The 23999-nt window shown below is 39.3% G+C and overlaps 1 protein-coding gene across 4 annotated transcripts in view; it reads left to right on the top strand.

Moving 5' to 3' along the window:
- The window catches only part of PRKN (parkin RBR E3 ubiquitin protein ligase), a 1262808-nt gene that overhangs the window by 881674 nt on the left and 357135 nt on the right, over nucleotides 1-23999 (top strand). For 2 of the 4 annotated variants that reach the window (XM_048844067.2, XM_048844065.2), the window contains one exon: nucleotides 8936-9034. The exons of the other annotated variants lie outside the window; for them this stretch is intronic. In XM_048844067.2, the coding sequence (XP_048700024.1) occupies nucleotides 8936-9034 (99 nt within the window). The remainder of the gene's footprint in view (nucleotides 1-8935; nucleotides 9035-23999) is intronic. 4 annotated transcript variants of the gene reach the window in all.

Below are 23999 nucleotides of genomic sequence, written 5' to 3'. Positions count from 1 at the left end.
CCTGCTGTTGAAATCAGATACATAATCTAGGTAGAGTAACTATATTATACAGAAAATTGTAACAGCACAAAAACTCAGTTCATTTACGAGAAGTTTGAAATTCATAATCATGGGAACTTAATAAAACCCCATAACATGTCTAATTTTTGTGTGTTTGTTTTAATGATGGAACCCCTGTGATAAAGTGAGCAGATGTATAATTGCTAACAAGAGCAGTACTACTATCTGACTAGATTCAGTTATTAGGTGGTTTCACAAAGGAATAGAAGTTGGTCTGGGAGACAGGAGATGCTATTTTTAAAAAGTAAATGTGTCAGCTTTGGCATTCAGAGACTCGGTCCTAAGGGAAGTAGGAATTCTGTAGTGTACGGTAGATTCAATAGCTGAAATAGTTGGAAAGCAGAGACCCTTTACCAGGTGTGTGCAGTTGGCATGGCCCTCCAAGTCTTTGAGAATGTAGCTAGCATTTGAGCATTCATTCTGGCTTATTGATCATCTGTATTGTATCCAGAGAGATGAAAATCTATGATAGTTGCTGCTTAGATTCTTGTTTGAATTACTGCCTAGCACTGTAGAGATGTCATTCTATTTTTAAATCAATTCATAGAATCATAGAATATAAGGGTTGGAAGGGACCCCAGAAGGTCATCTAGTCCAACCCCCTGCTCAAAGCAGGACCAATTCCCAGTTAAATCATCCCAGCCAGGGCTTTGTCAAGCCTGACCTTAAAAACCTCTAAGGAAGGAGATTCTACCACCTCCCTAGGTAACGCATTCCAGTGTTTCACCACCCTCATAGTGAAAAAGTTTTTCCTAATATCCAATCTAAACCTCCCCCACTGTAACTTGAGACCATTACTCCTCGTTCTGTCATCTGATACCATTGAGAACAGTCTAGAGCCATCCTCTTTGGAACCCCCTTTCAGGTAGTTGAAAGCAGCTATCAAATCCCCCCTCATTCTTCTCTTCTGCAGGCTAAACAATCCCAGCTCCCTCAGCCTCTCCTCATAACTCATATGTTCCAGACCCCTAATCATTTTTGTTGCCCTTCGCTGGACTCTCTCCAATTTATCCACATCCTTCTTGAAGTGTGGGGCCCAAAACTGGACACAGTACTCCAGATGAGGCCTCACCAATGTCGAATAGAGGGGAACGATCACGTCCCTCGATCTGCTCGCTATGCCCCTACTTATACATCCCAAAATGCCATTGGCCTTCTTGGCAACAAGGGCACACTGCTGACTCATATCCAGCTTCTCGTCCACTGTCACCCCTAGGTCCTTTTCCGCAGAACTGCTGCCTAGCCATTCGGTCCCTAGTCTGTAGCTGTGCATTGGGTTCTTCCGTCCTAAGTGCAGGACCCTGCACTTATCCTTATTGAACCTCATCAGATTTCTTTTGGCCCAATCCTCCAATTTGTCTAGGTCCCTCTGTATCCTATCCCTCCCCTCCAGCGTATCTACCACTCCTCCCAGTTTAGTATTATTATTACTAAACTGGGTATTATTTTTAGTATTATTATTACTAAATAGTATTACTATTTTGGACAAAATTATTATTTTGTCCAAAATAGATTCAAAGTGATGTAATTTCATGGTGGATATAGAGAGTATTTTAAATGATGTTCCTTGTTCGGTGGCTAAAGTGATGTTACGTAGAGCTGTTAAGAAGCATTTGATCTGGTAAAAATATTTGTTTTTAAGAATTATTATCCAAAGGACTATACGCTGTGATACAAATGTGTAATTTTTTATTATTTGTGAAACACTGTGGGATGATATCCGTTTTCCTGTATGTTTTGTATAATTCTCCTTTATTTCCTTGAAGTGTAGGTGCGCGGACTGCACTCAAAAAATATCTTGAAGACCTTAATGGTTCTCCATTCTTAAAGACTTGCTTGCAATATGGTTGCTTCTGGCCATTCATTTGGTGGAAAACAGGTTTATTTGTTTCTGTTCACAACAATTCCTTTTATTTACTGCTCTAATATCTTCACTTTACCAGTTATTAGGTTGTAGACTTACGTGGATTGTGTGTGTGTGTGTGTGTGACACCAATAGTGGTTTGTATGACCTTACTACTCTACTGTGCAATGTTTTGCAATTAGCTTTTAGCACACATTGATTTATAATGATTTTCCTAGGATGGGAAAAGCAGAGGAAAGGAGTTCCTACAATATATGTGTAATACTACACACACTTCACAGTGACCTTTAGAAATTCATGAAGATGGAACCATGCCTATATTAAGGGCATAGGGCTACCTTTCATGGTATAAAGCTTTGAACCTTGTTTTGTTTTTTTACTCCAGCAGTTCTTAGCATACTCCATTATCTCTGTGCCACAGTATATGCAGAATTATTTATCTGAATACATTTCTTGTGACTCTATTTGTTGGAAGAGGGCAGAAAGAGAATTTCAGAGAATGAATGTTTAGTTGTCAAGGGAAGCTTCTTCTATGTGCCGTGAAATTCACGCACCTCAGTCAGCATCCCTAATATTAGGATGACATTACCTTCCCTTATAATCTTTAGGAATCCCATCTATATGGTGTGACGACAGTGAAAATATACTAAATGGGTGTGATAAAGCTGCTAAAATGCCTGATCTATAATCAATAAGAAGGTAATGTTCTAATATACTAAAGTAAATTAAGACTGTGGATCAAGATGGGTTAAATACTGGCTGTGTCTATCTTGCCTTAGCAAGGGGAATGGATTTGATAACCTGATTGATGGTTGTGGCTGTGGTCTTGTATTTTCACAGGTTATGTCCTAATTCCACCACCTAGTAATAAGCTTGCTCATGAGGGAAAGATGCTTCAGTTGTGTCATTCATGCTCTGAGAGTCTTCACTTTATTCAGTGTATTTAGGATAACATAAAATGTAAATGAAATTGTCATCATTTTGTAGTGCCATGTTAGCTACGTTGTTCAGACTAATCAGGGGCCAAATTCTGTCCATATTCTGATCATGGGTTCATGTCAGCAAACCTTTTGGTAGAGTGGAGAACAGAACAGCCATTTTCTGCCCTGATCTGGCTCGCCGCACAACCTTCAGAAAGATCTCTCCTATACCTACCAAGTTTTGTGTGGTTCCATGTCATTCTCATGGGTGACAGAAAGTCATTAGTTTCTCTTTCAGGCACAACTCCCCCACTCCGGGCCCAGAATAATAGGAAGGCGGGAACTTAACCCTCTTTCCCCGTGCTTCCCAGAAACAGATAGTGAGAGGCCTCCACCCCATACCCACACACAGAGCAGGACCCTTCACCGGGGTGAGTGGGAGAGGCATGTGGTGTTGGAGGGTGTGTAGGTTACCTAGATAGTAGTTGTTTGGTTGGCCCTGGCTAGGGCAGTTGTAGGGGGAAGGGGCACTGGGATAGCTGTGGGGAGGGTTGATGGTGAGGGTGTTTGGGCAGCTAGGGCCTGCAGGAGGAGCAGTGAGTGGAGAGAATCAGAGAACCACACAGGCTCCTTACTTAGAATGTGTCACAGTGGCCTCTGGACCTGGAAGGAGTGATTGCAACTGGAAACCTACAGTCTGGCTTGGTATATAAGAAACCAGTGGGAATGTGGGCAAGTGTTGATGGGGGATCACAGACATGAGTGTTATGTGAAATGTGTCGTACTGGCAGATTTGCTCCAAAGAGCCAACAGGTGAGAGCTAGGGAATCAAGTGGTGGTAGTATTTCTATCGATCCTACTTTTCTTAAGTACTTATATAGCCCCCATCAGCCAATATTTGAGCGCCACACAATCTTTAATTTATGTATCCTCACAAAACGCTTGTGAGGTAGGGCAGTGCTATTATCCCAGTTTTACTGATGGAGAACTGAGGCACAGAGAGATTAAGTGACTTGCCCAACGTCACACAAGAAATCTGTAGCGAAGAAGATCTCCCAAGTTATATGCAAGTGCCCAGTCCCTTCCCCATCCTTTCTCTCCAAATCCGACAGTGGCAATTAGATATTATTCACACTTCCACTAGAACTAATTTCTGTGAGGAACATACGTATTTCTGGGGCTGCTACCCGACAGCGTACAGGCATATGTCAGTGGTGCCTTTGCAGCGTTCCTGTACACCTAGGTTTATATCTGACTAACACAATGTTAGAGTTTTATATACTGTCAATTTTTATGTTTGCATTTTGTTTTTGTTATTTCTTTTATATTACACATAAACTATGTCAGAAAAGTGATAATGAAAATATAGCTTTAGAGAGCTAGAGTGCAAACCAACTTTTTTAAAATGGCTGAACTGACTGAAACTATTTGGTGGGCAGGGGAATGTGGGGAACCACTTCTGGCTGACATCTTATATACCAAGTTGTAGACTTGGAAATTAAACTATCTGAGCCACAAACTCCAAAGAAGCAGAGTTCAGAAAGGAAACTGCTTACAGGTCATTGGAAACACAGTGCTGCGTTACACATTTTGGCACTGATAGATGAAATTGCAGACCCATTTTTGTTTGGAACTCCTTAATCATTCTAGACAAAAATGTTGGTAGTGGCAATTGCATATGTACTGTATTAAAGAACAAAGTATGTGGGAATCTACATTTTTAATGTTCTTTCTTCTTTTGTAATACTTTTTCTTATATGCAGAGACTGAAGTTGATTACAGAGATCATTCTCATGTCTCTTGATTATGTTTTATAATTTATACAACACTAAATGCTTTGAAAAAATAAACCAAACCCAAGAGTTAACAAAATTTTGTAACACATACCATTTCTTCTATATTTCCCTCTGCAAATGCAAGGATGGTGTTAAACTGCTTCATGGATAAATTATGTATATATGGTGTACTGTGAAGATACCCCATTGTAGCAAAACAAAAAGGAGCAAGACATCACACAGATCAGTGCTCGATAAGAATGGAGTGAGAGTATATTCATGACTTTACAAAATATTATAATTTCAGTACTGAAAATAAATATCATGGCTACGACTGTGATCAGAAAGAGAGTGTGTGCATTTACACGTATGAAAGGGAAAGAGATATTTAAAATACAGGAGAAGAATGCCTGCTATAGATATATTGCCATATCACCAATAAAATATCTCTTCTTGACTAATATTTCAGTAATACAACTGTGAATAATGAATTTTCTATGTTAATGAAACTGTTGCTGTTCAAAATGTGACATTTAAAAACACCTGCTTGGTGTTTTTGTTACACTGAAAACGTAAAAATAACAATTTAATGTAGAGCATTTATGAACCATCCATATGTCCGGATATCCATATGGTATTATAAATGAAGAACACATTTCCTTCTGATTGGTTAAAAAAGAATTTCATTAACTGTTAAGGCATCGCTCAATTTTGGGTTACCATTGTTCAGCCAGCCTACAGGAACTGACATTTTCTCAGTGTGCTATTATACACTGTTAATTATAACAGAAGTGAGTCATTCAAAATCAATTGGATTGTGTGAATGATGACCATACCAATTTATTAAACTATTAACTGTTTAGTTTTGCAGCTGAAAATAAAACTTGTGGATGGTTAATAACTTTTGATTAAATGGATATTGTGTGACTGTATGGCATAACAACATTGTGAATTAGCATTTAATGCTAAAATGTATTTAAAATTTAAACAATTTCTATTGATTTTGCCCACTACAACAAAGTATATGGCACAGTACATAATAGTAAGATGTGATGGGGAATAATGAGGTTAAGTAACCGTGGGATATTAATTGATCCCAAAGTTAGACTGCCAGTACCACAAATGTGCAGGGTCTTCCAGCCATTATTTTTTACTAACTGGTGCCTTTCCTTTTCTCCTACTGATACAAGTATTCTTTCTTAGAAATTAGAACATGCAGATAAAAGATACAATATAACGTGTGAGTAAATTTTGAGAATTGTTATTTGACTTTTGGAACAGGCACTTATCTCCTTAATATTTTGAAGGTTTGTTTTCTTTATTTAAAAATCAGGTTCTTCCTTTAAACTGAAGCCATAACATCACAATGACCAGTCTTGTGAATTTCAACCAAAATTCATAAGATCTGCTTAAAATATTAAAATGCTGATAGCAAAATGAATGTAATAATTGACCGTAATATTTTAGACCCTCTCCATATCAGACTACGTTTGAATTGGTGATATTTTCATTGTAATGAACAGTAGTAAAGATAGCACAAAACCAAATATTGGAAAACTTTGGGCCTGGATCTGAACTTTGTGGCTTGAGCCCATTTATAGATAGCAGCTGCAGAAAACAATTTCAGTTGTATTGATACATGTCCTCTGATCCTGTATGTATCTTATGTATTTTAAAAGGTTATAACATAAAATAGATACATTATTCTAGCTTAAAATTTCAATTAAGAAAATTTGACTCCCATATTAATGACTTCAATGAAGCTATGCCAATTTACACAAGCAGGAAACCTGGCCCGTATATATATTTTACTTCAAAATCTGCTTTCATTTACATCCTTCAACCCCACTGAATTAGTAGCAAAGTGGAGAAACATTTAGAGTGGTGCTCAGGGACTTTGCTGCATAAATCCCATTAATGTTAATTCCTATGCTTTGTGCTGAAAATGTACCCATAAGTGTCTGAAAGACCAGCCATTCTTATAAAACCTTATAAGCCAATTTCATGTTAAGTAATAGTATAACACACTGCAAATGCAAAGCTATTTAATATTAATGATTTAAGAAATCAGTCTCATGCTTTCCATTTGTAACTCTTCTGCCAGGTAGGGTTGGTAGCAACCTGGGCCGGACTCAATATGTAGGGGTTCTTCTTAGCATTACAAAACAGAACCAGCTCAAGCCTCCACCCAGATGTGTGGAAAAACTTGCTACCACCTCTGGGCACTTCTAAGAGGCAATACTTCCCCATTCACGAGCACGGAGTCTGTGTATATATCCCCTCCCTCTCCAACAAACATTTATTCAAAGGGAGAGGGAACTCAGCATTAATTTGGAAAAGTACCATGTCAGTGATTCAAAAGAATGCAAACAGTAACCAAACACCCATATTATGGTACCTTGGGCAGTAGTCTTTCACCTCAGTTTCCTACCTTGCAGTACACAATCTGTCAGATGAATGTCCCTTTAACATGCTACTCCCCTTTTCCCTCTTCTACACCCCACTAATGGTTGGTTGTCCGAGGTCAGATTTCAGAGGTGTGTCCATGTGGGTTCACCTCCCACCCTGAAAGTGGGAAGGGGTTTGAGCAGTGCCTCTGCAGGAGCTGCTGTTGTCTACACCGCCTTTGCCATTGCACACTGCTGTCTCTGTCGCTGCTAGTCGCTCGTACTGCTTCCTACTGCCTCGGCCCCTTGCTGCCATGCTGTGTTCTGAGGTTCCACCGTTTAACCCAGTTCCTAGTGATTTTAGCTCTCAGTAATGTCAGCGGGAAATGGGGAACCTCTCTGCTGCTGCAGCCTCTGTCGCCTTCCAGCACGACACTGTCCCCACACCAGATCTGAGTTTCAGCACCATACAGCAGCTTACCTTGTGATCGCTCATCAGAAGCAAGGACTCTAATTTGAGTCCGATCACCTCTGTCTTTGCTTACTGGACAGGGAGGATCATATTGTGACTAGGACTCTTTAAACAGACTCCACACCACCAGATAGGAACACTTTGTCCCCACCCCCTTTGACTTCCATTTGGATTTGGCATCACTACCCCCTGCTTAGGGAGTGAGGTTCCATTAAGGGTGATCCCCCTCAATTAGGGTATCCAGGACTAAAGTGAATTTTAACCCAAAACAGCCAAAATTGATCACTTTGGCAGTGCAGGTCTGTTTGCTAACTGCCTAGGCAAAGCAGCTGTGTCTATGCAAATATGGTCTGCTCCTGAGGTCTTTTCCCTCTATTCCCGAATTGATGGTATGGGAAAGCTCATTCAGATGTTGGTTTACACATTTTAAAAATAATCTTTGCAAATAAACCTCTGCTACATTGATTTATGTCCACTCTCTACCTATTAGTCCAGAAGGGAAGATAGTTTTCACCCTGTCATTCTGGGGTGCTCTTTTCTGTTATTTCATCATGTCTCCTATGCTTCCTATCTCAGAATTTTTCCATCCCTTTGTGTCTCATAACTTTACAAAAAATGTAGAGAAAATACCTATAAAATTATAAAAACCTGGATATTTTTATTGCTAGTGAAAGAAGATAATGCAGTTGAACTTAACTAATTTAAATCAGTGACTGGGAAACCCATTCCAAATGACTAAATTTTGTAAATTGGCAAGTAAACAAGCAAATACAATTCAAACAAACAAAAAGAAAACCAAGCAGGGAAAATGCATCATAAAAACCTTTTCTTCATTTACTTAACAAGTATAGTTGGGCTTTAATTATTATACTTCAGAGTATGGTCACCTACTAAATATTTGGCAATAAAATGAATAAATCATAGTAAATGAGACAGTAGCACTCCCTCATTATAGAGATGCTGAAAAGTGAGGAGAAACCACTGGTTTTTTGTGTGCAAATTATGGGATGAGCATAAGTTTGAGCAAAGTGCAAATTAGTGAGATCCCACAATATTTTATTAATGCAGAGTCCCAGATTCTGCCTGGAATTACTGATGTGTACTCCCATTGAAGCCAGTTGGAATATATGGGTATAACAGACAGAATTTCACTCAAATTTAGATAATTAAAAACCCCACTGCGGGTGAATACAATATAACAAGTTAGTATAAACCAGAACCTAAATACTGAAGCTTATTCAGCAGTGGCAGACTCTGTCTTAACACCAGTGTCACAGGGTGACTGGTCCCTTTAAGGGGAGATGGGAGAGCCATACCTATACCAATGTCAGAGGCAGGGGAAATGGGGGAAGTGGAGCCTCAAGCACGGCTGCGCCCAGCCCCAGTACAGTCATCCTGGTTCCTACCGCTCGTTGGCCCAATTCTGGGCACTGCACTCACTCTGGGTCTCATTCCAGCCTCTAAGGACCGCAGAAGCTACTTCAGATTCTCTGGGTTCTGCTCTTGCCTCCACTCCCAGCAGCCACGGAGTTCTGCATGGCTGAGCCACCTGATTGGTATGTGATATGTGGTGTGTGCACACAGTTTACAGGGAACATCTCGGAGGGGCAAAAGCAGAGATCAGCACCCACATTATTTCCTTTGCAGGGACACTAGCCCTCACTGGGTCCTGAGGAAGGGCTGAAGAGAAGCCCTGAAGGGCAGAAAAATATTTTTGTTTGTTTGTTGGGACTTCTTAGTTTGGACTCTTGTTACCTTGGTAGGGGGTTAAGTTTTGTGTGTGACTTGACTGGAGGGCTAAGCCACATCTCCTGCACAGACTTGTATGTGGAGAGTGGAGGAGAGCCAGCTTCAGGAAGGAAACTGAGGCAATGAGTGCTGGTTGTGTCACACATGAGCAGCAGGGGATGCTATGGGGCAGCCACACCCTATGACAAATGGGGTGAGTTTCATTTTGCAGCCCTTAACATCCAGATTATTTACCCTGGTTTAAAAGTGGGGCCCAGTTGAAATACCTGAGCTTGTTGAAGTTCAGGTACTGCTCCCTTTAGTCATCCTTAAAGCATAAGACACACCAAAGAGAGCAAGAAAGGGACAAAGCAGACTAGTTGCTCTGTCTACCCCACACAAGGAGCTCCAGGGAGAATTCTGCCTCTGAGGCAGAATTGCCTGTTGAGTGCCCACTGGCATAGTTCAGCTCTACACAATTGTTCTTCAGTGCAGGTGTGATGCTGGTCTCAGTCCAATCACTGACAAGTTCATTGCTGGAAACCAGTCTGTTTCACCCATGTTGTAGATATAGTTCAAATGGGTATTGGACTTACAACAATGTATTTAGTGTTTAGACTTTATGAAATGATTGTAAGTTACTGCATGCATTAATCTCACCTATAACATCTTTATATAAGGTAATATTTAAGTTTTTGCTTTATAACTGTAAAAATGGTTTGCTCTGAAACTGTGAACCCAGCCAGGAGGGATTGTCTCCTGCCAATCAAAAAGAGTATCAAAACTAAATGGGTCACTGTGGAATACACAATTGTGGAATTTTAATATAGAAAACTAAAAGGAAAAATGAAGCTGAGAGTTTTCCTGCTATATCCAGGCTGAGGATTTTTGCCAAGTAGCACACCTTTTCTGAATTATATCTGAAATAATTCTGTACATTACCTGTAAATATTTTCTTTGATGAAGTATTTATTTTTCTCGGTGAAATCATGACAGATCAAAGAAATGCATTAATACAAAGACTTTAATTGTCTCCTCACACTACAAAGAGGCTATGTACAAAAAGGCTTGTCTCCTCAGCTTGCATTCGGGAAGAAGAAAATAAAAATAGCCAATAAGAACATTGTTCATCTTTTTTGCTGTTTGGACTCTCATAGGGCTGGAGGGAGCTATGAACCAAAAGCAAAGATCCCTAGGGTCAACCTGGGTTATCTCTAAAAGACATCCAGAGCTGACAGATGACTACATCTGTCACCTTTTAAAACCCTAGACTGTAACTCATTTGTGTATATATATTTACTTGCTTTAACCTTGTAATAAATCACTCTTTTATTTTTCTTAGTTAATAAATATTTAATTAGTTTATTATAGGATTGACTACAAGAGTTGTCTTTGGTGAGAAATCTAAGGTACAAATTTACCTGGCGTAAATGATTGATCTCTTGGGACTGGAAGCAACCTGAATATTTTGTGATCTTTGGTGTATAGCAACCAACTAGCAACTGTCTGTGACTCCATGGTAAGACTGTGATAATGCTTTAGGAGTTCACACTTGTTACTGGGTTGATTAAATCTAATGATAGCACCAGTTTGGAGTGTCTGCCCTGAGGTTGGCGCTCACAGTTGTGAACCATTCCAGATAGCAAGTCAGCAGGATTGTGTTTTAAAGACACAACTGAGCTGTAGATGAATACTGGCTTTTGTCTGAGACTCTTTACTTTTAAAGCTTCTACAGTTTTAAAACTTAAGAAGTCTTAATATGGAAGAGTTGGCCTTTATACCATGTGCTATGGGCTGTATCTTAGAACTGGCACACCTGAGAGAAATAATTTGACCAGGTTGTGAACAGACACAAAGCCATTTTGACACGCAGCAATCATGGGCAGGACTGTAGGCAACCAAGAAATCATTTCTAAGCATTGAGTATGTTTTCTAAGGGCAGGTGCCCCTAAATGGATGGAACGCTCCAGATCAAAGGGATATTATAATATGTCTCTACTCTTGCTTTGCTTCATTTCCTAATGTAAAACTTGTTTGCACCTTTCCTATGTTGTGCTTATAAGAAGCACACAGGATCTTTTTGAGGGGAAAAGGCAATATGCTGCGTTTATTGAAGATACAACAATTAGCATATGCATTCAATCACACACACTGTCCCACCAGTTGATGTTATAGTTACTAGTCCAGACTCCGGATCAATCTAGTGGCCAGCTAGGTTGATCAAGGGTAGGTAGGAGCCGGGTTCTGTTGGTCGCGACATGATGCTCTGGGGAAGTCTTCGTAGGACAAACCCAAAGTTTTATGGCAAGGCACCCTGTTTATATAGTGATTCTCCTTCATTGGGACCAATGAGTTTTGCACCATCATACTGTAATCAATTGTTGTTTGATGAGTGCTTGTTTTCTTAAATTGTCCTTCTTATCTTTTATCTTGTTCTTTCATCAAGTCTCTCAGGGTGTTACCCCATGCTGGTTTTGATGAGAGCTATCTTGTTCCCATTGATAGGTGTCTGTCTCATTTTTAGAGTCATCAGTCTGCCCTCTTCTGCTCCTGGCGCCCTTACATCTGTCCTTGGTTCCTCCCTAGAACATCTGGTTCGGTGATGGCCTTCACGCTTATCTTCTAACGCACACATTTCTTATTCACACACAAAACAGAATTAATTTACACAGAGCTTTTGAACAGGAACATCAAGTTCCAATGCAAAAGAAAAACAATCATTGCATTCTTTTACTTATTTTAAAATGCTAGACCTACAACAAAGTGGTGACCCTAAAAGGTCTGTCACTGCCTTGAAATCAGCATGGACACAGATTCTGGCTGATACATCTCTACCAATGGCTAATTAGGCCATTCCTTTCTGCTATTCAAAAAGGGTGGCTGGCAGGATATGATCAAATCATACACCAATACATTTAATACATGCTACATTATTATTCTTTATCCTTCATTCTAAATTATATAAAATACAAACACAAAATGCTTATGCTCAAATAAATTTTTTAGTCTCAAAGGTGCCACAAGTACTCCTTTTCTTTTTGTGGATACAGACTAACACAGCTGCTACTCTGAAACTACTACACCTAACCCCCCCTTCTGTAGGACAATGGCAGAACCATTCTTCCACTCCTTTACCATACTATTGCATGGTTGTAGTGTTGTGTGGCATTGTAACTGGAGTCACTGCTCCCTTATGTATCTCAGAGTAAGTATCTCACCATAACCAGAATTACAAAAGGTTTTCTACATGAAGCATCTTTCTACTCACTGGATTGGAAAGAATATATCCATCTTTCATCACCTCCTGCACGATCCTTTTGAGCTAATGCATGTAAAATACCATGCAAGAATATCTGCTAAACAGTCTTAGTCTTTATTCCAGAAACAGACAGTCCCGAGTATTATTCTTAAATGGTCCTCATGTTTTTTGTGTGCCAGGAATTTTTAAAACTGACCAGTCTTACCACCCTTTGTTAGAAGAGCATACTTTTCACTAAATCCCTACAGAGTATGGGATAATCTATAACAGGGGAAGACGTCCAGCTTCATTCTGCCCTCTGATATGCATATGCCTCCCGTGGGAGTTGCATGGGCATACCTGAAGGCAGAATTTGGGCCTATATTGTCCCTAGCCAGAAATAATTAATAAATTTCTCCCTTGCACAGTGTAAATCTCAAAGTAATAAAATAATGGTATGTATCACTATCCTCATTTTACAGGTGGGGAAGTGGGGCACAGAGAGATGAAGTAACTTGCCCAAGATTGCATACTAGGTCAGTGGCAGAGAAAGGAAGAGAATCCCAATCTCTTGATTGCCAGCCAAGTATCCTAACCACTGGAACATGCTGCCTGTTAGGCATGTTTTCCAAATGATAGATTACAATGCTTATGATTTTTTAGGAAGCCATATCACCTGGTGGAGACAAATGTTTGTGTTTCTTTGATTCAACATGATTTTACTGAGAAAAATAGGTATACTTCATCAAAGAAAATATTTTCAGGTAATTTATGGAATCATTTCAGATTTAATACAGAAAAAAGTGTGCTATTTGGCAAAACACAGCCTAGATATAGCAGGAAAACTCTTAGCTTCATTTTTCCTTTTAGTTTTCTCTATTAAAATAAAGAGAAAAGTATAAATGGATACAATATAGATGGCTCAAAGAGCAACTTCAAGAAATGAGTGTAAATGATGAAACTATGCAAACAAATGCTCCTGAATTGGTCAAAATGTTCATCTCTGCATGATTTTGAATTGTGTAGTAATTTAACTTATGTGGAAATGGAAAATTGGTAAGTCACTGTATCTATTACAGTAACACTTTTAGACACTGTCACGTTTATTTCTGGTTTGATGAGTTCTGCTCCCATTGCTTTACTAGCCATTTTGAGATTGTCATGTCATTGCTGGAGCATTAGGTTTATGTGGCACGGTTGAAATAATCCTCAAACTTTTCATGTGGGACTGTAGGGAAATGCAGGATATCCTATATGGTTCCGTCAGTCTCTCATAAAGAAAATTGCAGCATTTATGGAACAATATAAATTCTAAAGATTCCTTATTGGATTTCACTTATTGTTTGCTACCTGCAGCACAAATAGGAATCACACAACCTAAAATGGATAGCATGTCTTAACCGCTTTCCTGTAGTCTTTATTACTAAGAAAACAGTATTTGCATGAAAACAGGACCAAAAGCTAAGGAGCAAAATGATTCACAATGTTATTTTGCCAGAGGATTATAATCCTCTTGTATGGTAGTGGCACTCATTTTGTATGGTAGAGTTTTTCGTATCTTACCTGTGTATCAGAAGCTGTCTATATAGTTCTGATTTGGTTGAAGTAGAAATCCAATCTGATCAATGCATTCATCTCTAAATTCCTCAGATACATATTTTTAATTGACACTGGATGTATCCAAACTAAATTGAGGATGCTCTAGAGGAAACCTAATTTGAGCCTCCTCCAAGGCAAAACACCAGAGAAAATTTCTTGAGAAGAGTTGATGGGTAGAAATCTGCCTTTCAGAAATGTTAGATTTGCTCAGCTTATATCCTGAGCTCCACCATTCCTGCTTGTCCTTGCAGCCACCAGCTGACCACAGTCTCCATGTTTTGGAAACAAGCACTCTCCTGCCCTGAACCTTTTATCTGAATATTCCAGGCAAGTTATTTTTCTCCCTGTCACCGCAGTTCAAAAGTTTGTTGGTTATTTCTCAAAACAGTTCACAATGGTTTCCCCAATAACAGCCTTCAGTAAAACTTAGTTAGGGCAATGTTTGTCAGAAATGTGAGAGAAAATCAATTAAATCCAAAAGTAAGCAATGTACAATCTTAAATTGTCGGTGATCAACTCCCTGAAGCCAGATGATCATCCTTGGATGACAATGGCAGTGAATGCTGGAGAAGAGATGGATGCCACCACTATTATTGTCTGTAATCCCTCACGATGACATGAGGACACATCAGTATATTGACTACTGGATTCGGGGGAATCAATGTCTTTGTACTGGGTAATTACAGTTGTGCATTGTAGAAGGGGTGACTGGATTTCAAGCTACTTAAATTGGTCAAGCAAATGTTTTCATTGCCATGTGTAATATTGGTATCATGAAAGCAGGTTACCTCCAGCTAATACAGAATGGGCTCTTGTCATTTGAGTGGGACATGACCAGTTTGTGAGAGTCCAGATGGGCTGGGAACAGAATGATGATTTATTTCCTAAGTGATTTCACTGATCTGGAACAGTGAAGACAGAATAAGAAAGCATGCGGTTGTGCTGCTGATCAATGAGCAGATCAGCCCCTCTATGATGGCCTACAAACCAGTCACCAGCAGGTAGATGATCCTCAGATTGGCAGCCCATCCCTTTAACATAACTGTTTTCCAGTGCTACGTCCTTACTAGTGACAGTGATGATGAGAACATTGGAAAATTCTGTGATGACACTGAGAAGGAGTTAGCAGTTGTTTACTGTAGAGACATTTTAATTGTACAGGGTGACTGGACCCCATGCATTAGTCCTGAGAGTTCCCCAGAATGGCACAACTCTGTTGGGAGGTTTGTGTATAGCAAGAAAACAGCACAGGATTGTAACTCATGCAGTTTGCGACTGGAAATGACTTAGTATGTGCTTGAATAAAGTATTTGTTAATACTATCAAGGTGAAGGTATTCCTACCCAAACCTGAGGAGGTGTTGGAGTGAGTTGATCACTTCAAATACCTGGGTAGCTGTGGTTTAGGGGCCCCTTGATGCCAATGGACAGAATGCATTCGGGGTGCATAATGGTTTCAGGAATCCCCTGGGTCTGGTATTTATATTCTAGGTCACCAAAGAGTGTCATGTGAGGTCTCTAATAAAAGCCTGTGTCCCACTGGTTATCAGTAGAGTTGGAAAGCACAGATGTTGTGCAAGGAGTTAAGTATATATGCTGAAAATTATGTTCTTCAGGTCTGTGCCTAGGGACTGACACCAGCAAAGGTGAAAAGCAGGTTTTCTTTCAGGCAAGAAATGTTTATCTATCTGTCTCTTTACATGTAAATTTAATTTGTATGTTTCACAATGGGCCCCCACCCATCAGTCTGAGACACAGGTTAATGAAGGATTACTATCCTCTCTTCAGAGAGAGGATAGTAACAGGAAGTAGTAATCAGTTGGAGGGTGGGAGGGCTATCTTGAGGTGAACATCAAAGGTTCGTTCTGGTATATTTCTGGGGCAAAGAGGACACCCTGGGACCCTTCACTTAGAAAATAAATGATAAGTGAGTTTGCTTGATGAAAAAGGAATCTCAACCAGGTGTGGCTGAAAACACTGGAGAGAACTTTGGGTGAGATAAGGTTCTTTAGACAGGAGGATAGTTTCTTAGTTGAGTTGAGTTTCTAGAAAGTGAGTTATGATTTTTGTTTAGATGTAACCATTTGTTTCTGATATTCTTACCCACTATTACTTGAATCTCTCTTCTCTGATGATAAACTTCTTATTGAGTTCACTATAGATATATCTATGTGTTGTGTATTCAGCAGACCAGTGTACTGAGGTATAACTAGTAAGCTGCCATGTACTGTTCCTTCAGGAGCTGCAGGCCTGGTAATTCTGTGAGTGTTCAGTGGCTAATTAGCTGGACACTACAGGAAGCACGCAGAGAACTCAGGAATTGGTGTGTGCCATTCACTAATCTGTACAGAGAGGTGGAGGCTGTGGTGCCTGGAAGGCAGTGCTTGTGTTGCCAGAGGCTGACGTTGGCAGGGTGCTGACACTCAGCAGGCACAGATGAGACTTCCTTACACTAAGGGCACATGGTAGCAAGGTGCCTCACAACCCTGGGTACCCCAGGAAGTGTCAGAGTAGCATGATTACTAGAAATCCTAAACATCTGAGATCCCACGTAGAATTGGACTCTCGACTTCTACTCCAGAGACACTAAGCCATATTTGGAGAAGCAAAGGTATTGCCATGAAGAGTAAAATGAAATTGCTGCAGTCTACTGTCTTCAGCATCTTGCTATGTGCAGTGAGACATGGACACTAAGGAAACAGGACATTAAGAGGTTTTCTGCCTTTGAACTGAAATGCTACAGGAGATTGCTGCACATGAGCTATACTTCACACATGACTAACGAGAAGGTAATCACCTAAATTTACAACATACCTGGAGTTAAACCTAATGTTATCAAAACGATCAGACGAAGAAACTTGAGTTTGGAGAATATGTTGGTTGGAGGAGCGAAGGAAGATTGCTGAAGCAAGTTTTGCAGGAACTGCTTCCAGGGCAGTGGGCACTGCTGGCGAGTGTGGTTTGATAGCATAGCTGATTGGACATTATATGGTATGGCATGCTTCTCAAGGCTTTGTGAAGATCTTGAAACATGGAGGAAGATTGCTGGCCAATGATTCTCATGTGTTGTGTTTACTGCTCATTGTGGTGTGACCCTGTGGTGTTTTGCACTATGAGACAATGTTGGTATGTATACTTTAATTTCAGTTTGTATCAGATCTGTTTTTACTTGGACAGTATACAGTCACTAACACAGAGACACAAGCATTGGTGTGTTCCAGAAACAAACAGGGAGAAAGGTTATCCCAATTTATAAGTTTATTCCAATATATGTTTATTTAATACATTTTATATTTAATTCTATGTCTTCCACCCCAGGAATGTTAAAGAAACCAATTGTACTGATGCATCAGTCAGATATTAAAGTGGAGGTAACTTTTAGCCACTTAATTCTATAATCTCAAATATGTAGATTGTAGACATGGTGCTGAAACTGGAACTCATGCATTTAGCCAGAGTATTTAGGTGTAAAGTCTAGAATTTTTTGGAGTTTATTTAAGAATTTCACATGTCCATGTAGATAAACATATGGTTTGCATTTACAAAAATATGGAGCCAAAAGAGATACAGCAAACTGTGCATATACATAGACCCCCAAATGGAAAATTGTTTTTCAATTAGAAAATAGCAGACATCTACTTACAGTAATTGTCCCTATTTGATGTTTAAACAGCATACTAAATTTAAATTAAAGAGCATGCTCAATGTTAAGGTCATGGTGAGTTGAGTTTTTCTAGATGATGGGCTATGGGAATATGTTTGGAAACTGCTATTGATGACGGGACATAGAAGGTTAGAGAAAGAGAAAGAAAACAGTCCAGAGCCTGCTGAGCCTACCATTCAGATTTATGTGATAGGCTCTTTTCTAGACCACACAAAGATATCAAAACTACAGACTGGTGGTTGCTGAGTATCATAACTGGTTTTCACTCCACAATAAAACTAATATAGTTAAAGGCCAAAACTTTTATTTTAAATGCCAATTCAACATATACAGAACAATGAAGGTCAATTGCGTGTCTGGCACAAAGTCTCTTTAGCCCACCATTCCAGATCGTGGACCTTAAAGGTCCCTAGCACCTCCATGACCTACCAGGCAAAAAGGGCATTGTCTCATTAAAGCCACAAAACTCACCCAGTCCTACCTTTGTAATAGAAATTAGGTCCTCTGAGGGAGAATCTCATTCTTGCGCAGAATACAAATACCTCCTTCCCACTTGTGCTCTTACCATCAACTCTGCTGCATTTTAATTCTCCCAGATTGTGGGAGATGGGTATTGGGCAACCCTGTTATTCCAACCAAGGGCAGAACCTTTGTGAGTCCAATTGCAACTAATCTATTGCAGCATCCTAGCTACTTCCTACTAATCTGCAGCCATTTCTGTCCTTTAATGGGAGATCTTTATGGTTTACCTTCTTATCTAAGCGTGGGATTTTCAAAAACATCTAAAGGGGTTAGGCACCCATCTTACACTGACTGTCAGTGGGAATTATGCACCTAACTTGTTTAGACACTTTTGAAGATCCCTCCCTAAAGCCATTCCCCAAAGGGGCTTTGCCATTGCACCAAGGAAAGAGAAACATCCTTTTTTCCCAACCAGCTGGGGTCAGTCTGTCCAGGAGGGAAAATTCTTTCCCATCCCCAAATATGTAACCTAATCATACATATGGAAGAAACACCAGACTCAGCCCAAACACAAAGGCCAGGTACCTGTCAAAGTACTGAGCTGGAAAGGAGAGGAAAGGTCAGGGAAAATAAGAAACCACCAGCTGCTTGTGGATTTCAAAGCTCTCCCTCTTGACTCTTACATACTACGTCCCATCCGTGGCCCTCCAGCTGATGAGGAGGGAGCCTCACGTCAGGCAGGCCAGTAAGATGATGGCTAGCCCATAGCAAAGTTCCTGTGATGAGACAGTGGTTTTGCTCCTCAGAAGTTCATATGAACATTTGGCCTGATTTGATCTTGCACCAGTGTAAATCAGGAGTAGCTCCACTAAAGTTAGCACAGCTACACAATATGTTAAAACAGGCGTAACTGAGAGAGAAGAATCAGGCCAATAGTCTGTTTTGATTTTCATAGAGTCACAAAAGGCTCACCCCACAATATTTTTGGTTGTTTCTTTCTGCTTTAAGCAAATCCAAAACATGAGACTGAAACTCAGTCAAAACTGTTGTGTGCTGTTTGCTTTCAAATTTATGATTTTCAGTGGTTTCTTTGCAAAGTCATGATTTGGCCAAAGTTCAGTTGCAAGATTTGCAAACCATAAGGGAACTTTCATTGAACTTGATCTGAGTTATAAAACACAAAATGAGGTGAGTTCCCTTTGCATTCCGTTTTTTTAAAACATTTTGGTCAGCACTAGAGAATCGTACATTTTGCATAGTTGTAGGGAAAAGTCGGATTTTCTCAGGCCCTCCTCCAAACTCTCAGGACTTTCAATGCTGCAGCTGTGAAAGTGACATTGAATAGAATAGAAACGGAGTAGAGAGATGGGTCCTGATTAGGCAGGCTGGAAAGAAAGTAGTTCTTAAGATCCACAGTTGCCAAGAGTCCCTTGAAGTAGGGGAATATATTATTTCCCTGATTTCTAAAAGTGAATTTCTTTGTGCCATTTTTGTTGTTGGTCATATAGTAAAGAGGAACATTGGGGGCAGTAGAGGTTAAAACTTCAGGCTTTTCAATACCTTAGAGAAGTCAGGCATGGTAGGGACTCTTTTAGCACCCGTATTTCCTAGGTGTAGTCCTCAGAAAAGCACATTACTTTTTGCACTTTTAGTTTTGGCAGCAGCAAGGCGTTTAATATATGCATTCTATGATATTGCTGGCTCTCCATCTGTCCAAGGAGTTGGAGACTGTACACAACATGACTATTAGTTCACCACCGCATAATGAAGTAAGTTTATGGAATCACAAAACACCCAGCTCCCTCAATATGCAGGTCATGTGTTGTGCCAGGTGCAGAATAGTTGCCTAGTTCTCAAGTTCATATCATTATTCATTCATATTAAGACACTAAGGAGTTAGCATCCTATCTGATACAGAATCACATACAAGAAGTGTGGAGCTTGGGGAGCATCCCTTAAAGTATGCTTGTACTCTGAAAACTGATGATAAAATATAGCATTGTGAGGCACCACGTCTGTGTCTCATGTTTACATATCAAATGTATTAAGTTTACAAGGTTTGTTTTTTTTTCCTGTCAGCCCAGCAAATTTAGCCCGGAATCTGAAAGCCATGCAGGAGTCTTTCCTTCTCATTGATCATCACCAGTAATATCAATTCTCCAGACCAAATTAGACTCTGTTACCTCTGTGTAACCCCACTGTCTTCAATTATGACCTCAGTGACATTTATGTGACCCTGTTACATTCAGTGGAGTTGCATATGTGTAAGTGATTGGACTTGTAACTGGATTATAGTAAACAATTCTGTTTATGATGCACAGAAAGGAATTGAATCCAGCTCATTCACTCTTTCAGAGCTGTGTTTGCTAACAAGAGTAAAAATTTAGTGAGATCTTATTATATAAATAAGAGAAACAGGATTCTGAATATACATTGAGCAGGTCTGTTAAGAAAGTAACATTATTTTTGTAATCACTTTCAGAGTAGGATTACTTTAAAAATTGTTATTTAAATGCTTTTGGAGTGCATGTGACAATGCCAGATTTAGTTTAATAGACACCTGCTAAAATTAGATTATTTGAATGCAGAAATTGGATTTGTGCACTTTACAAGGCAAAGGAACTATTACAATTAAAGCAATAGAAGGTTTGCATGTATAATTTAGCTAATGATTTCACATGCACATTTCTACCTACAGTGTATTGGAGAATCAGCCAATAGATGGTTTTGTATGAGGTAAATTGAGCATGCAAATATTCTTTCTTTTACAATGCAATAGCAAACAAATAGAACATTTATATGCATAGTGTTAATTGGTTACGGTAACCACATTCATGAGTGCACATTTTATCTCTGCTGCATGTTCCTATAATTCTTTATAGTACTGTAAAATATATATAGTATATGATATTATTCAAAGAATTGTACCACAGTGCTTTACAATACACTAATAAAAATCTTGGACCAGATTTTAAAAATAGTTTCATACCCAACAGCTGCCAGTCAGGCACCTAAATAAGAAAATAAGTTTTCAAAAGTGCTCAGCTCCCAGCAACTCCTGTTGAAACTTTTGAAACTCTTTCTTCTTGTTCTTATAAATTTTATTAACATATAATTACCAAGAAACTTCTATGCAACAGTTCATGAAGAACCTTCTCTTTCTGTAGGTATAATATACCATTCCAGTTTTAAAAATTAATCCAGAATTCTCTTCTGATTGAGGTGGTAACTAATGTAATTGATGTGAAAAAAGAGCCCAAGTACATTAAAAACAGTATGTTAAAATGGAAAAAGGCTACTAGTATGTATAAGTGCTGATTCCTGTCTCTGAGCTTTTGTGAGTGTATCTCCAAATCTGTTTTTAATGAAATTGTAATTGTGTGAATTTCCTTTTCTAAAGTAATTTTAATTGATTTTATTACATATGTGCACAGTGCATGTGATCATGCAAATAGAAGTGAAGTGCTGGGGAAGTAGTGCTGGCAAAAAACCTAACAGGTTTCAAGACTGAGCTTGATAAGTTTGTGGAGGGGATGGTATGATGAGACTGCCTACAATGGCATGTAGCTGATCTGCAACTGCTACCAGCAAATACCTCCAATAACTGTTGATGGGGCACTAGATGGGGAAAGCTCTGAGTTACTACAGATAATTCTTTTACTGGTGGCTGGTTGGTGGGACTTGCCCACATGCTCAGGATCTAACTGATCACCATGTCTGGGGGTCGAGAAGTAATTTTCCCTCAGGTCAGATTGGCAGAGACCCTGAGGATTTTTCACTTTCCTCTGCAGCATGGGCCACGGGTCACTTTTAGGTTTAAACTAGTGTAAATGGTAGATTCTCTGTAACTTGAATCATTAAATCATTATTGGAGGACTATAGTAACTCAGCCACAGGTAATGCATCTATTAAAGAAGCAGGTGGGCAAAGTTCTGTGGCCAGCGATGTGCAAGAAGTCTGAACAGATTATCATGATGTCTATGAGTCAATGAGAACATATCAGGGTGTAATGATGAAACTACTAAGTATGTTCCTAGTTCAATACACATTTTACTTTGTAAAATTAATATCCCTCAGTCTATGTATATGTTAGTACAGTAAAAAACTGCTGAAGTTGAATATTTTAAAATGTTAAAACCATATTTTTAAAATATTGAGAATAATAATCATTTCAACAATCATTCTAAACAACTGGTTGAGAATACTGATCCCAGTTAAGTATAAATCCAGAGAAATTGCACTGACTCACTGTTTTGCAGTTGAGTGAAAAACATATAGAGAAATCAGGTCTTCCAATTAAATATTACTTGCTAATATTGTGAGATGACTATGACAAAATATTTTATGTCAATTTGAATTGCATTTGATAGTAAAGATGGGGGTTCAAAAGTTAAGTCATAGTCATATTCCACTCAAGGATGCTTGAAAAGAAGGAAAACTAGTCAGATTAGAATATATATTATTTGACTGAAGAACTGTATCCATCTAGAAAACAGATACAATATTGCAAGGCCATTGCAGTCTCTCCCCACACCACACAGCCAATGTATTTCAACTCTGAATGAGAGGAACTGCCTCTTTTGAGGAGAGAATTGATCAGTCTATGCACATTCCATGGTTGACTTCTTTGCAGAGATTGCTATCTTAGGCATTGGAAGCAGAGACTGAATGAGGAGGCAGTGTTCAGGCTACCAGTATGAGGATCTTGCATTCAGACTCCAGGATGAACCAAGCTAGAGATTGTCATCTGTGTTTGAAAAATTGGTCTCAAATGGCTATATCATTTCAGGCTGAAATATCATGAGAATTCGCCAGTAACTGAGCTGGAAAAATGGGCATGTCTTAAGAACATACAAATGGCCATATTGGGTCAGACCAAAGGTCCATCTAGCCCAGTACCTGTCTTCTGACAGTGGCCAATGCCATATGTCCCAGAGGGAATGAACAGAACAGGTAATCATCAAGTGATCCATGCCCTGTTGCCCATTCTCAGCTTTTGGCAAACAGAGGCTAGGGACACTATTCCTGCCCATCCTGGCTAATATCCTCCATGAATTTATCTAGTTCTATTATGAACCCTGTTATAGTCTTGTCCTTCACAACATCCTCTGGCAAAGAGTTCCACAGGTTGACTGTGTGTTGTGTGAAGAAATACTTCCTTTTGTTTGTTTTAAACCTGCTGCCTATTAATTTCATTAGGTGACCCCTAGTTGTTGCGTTATGAGAAGGAGTAAATAACACTTCCTTATTTACTTTCTCCATACCAGTCATAATGTTATAGACTGCAATCCTATCCCCCTTAGTCATCTCTTTTCCAAGCTGAAAAGTCCCAGTCTTATTAGTCTCTCCTCAAATGGCAGCCATTTCATACCTCTAATCATTTTTGTTTCCCTTTTCTGAACCTTTTCCAATTCCAATACATCTTTTTTGAGATGTGGCGACCACATCTGCATGCAGTATTCAAGATGTGGGCATACCATGGATTTATATAGAGGCAATATGATATTTTCTGTCTTGTCTATCCCTTTCTTAATGATTCCCAACATTCTGTTTGCCTTTTATTTTTTTTGACTGCTGCTGCACATTGAGTGGATGTTTTCAGAGAACTATCCACAATGACGCCAAGATCTCTTTCTTGAGTGGTAACAGCTAATTTAGACCCCATCATTGTAGATGTATAGTTGGGATTATGTTCTCCAATGTGCATTATTTTGCATTTATCAACATTGAATTTCATTAGCCATTTTGTTGCCCAGTCACCCAGTTTTGAGAGATCCTTTAGTAGCTCTTCACAGTCTGCTTGGGACTTAACTATCTTGTGTAGTTTTGTA

This window comes from Caretta caretta, chromosome 3 (genome assembly GCF_965140235.1).
Source record: "Caretta caretta isolate rCarCar2 chromosome 3, rCarCar1.hap1, whole genome shotgun sequence".
Classification (NCBI taxonomy): Eukaryota; Metazoa; Chordata; order Testudines; family Cheloniidae; genus Caretta; species Caretta caretta.
Note: the sequence above shows the minus strand (reverse complement) of the source record. Positions and strands in the feature narration are given on the sequence as shown.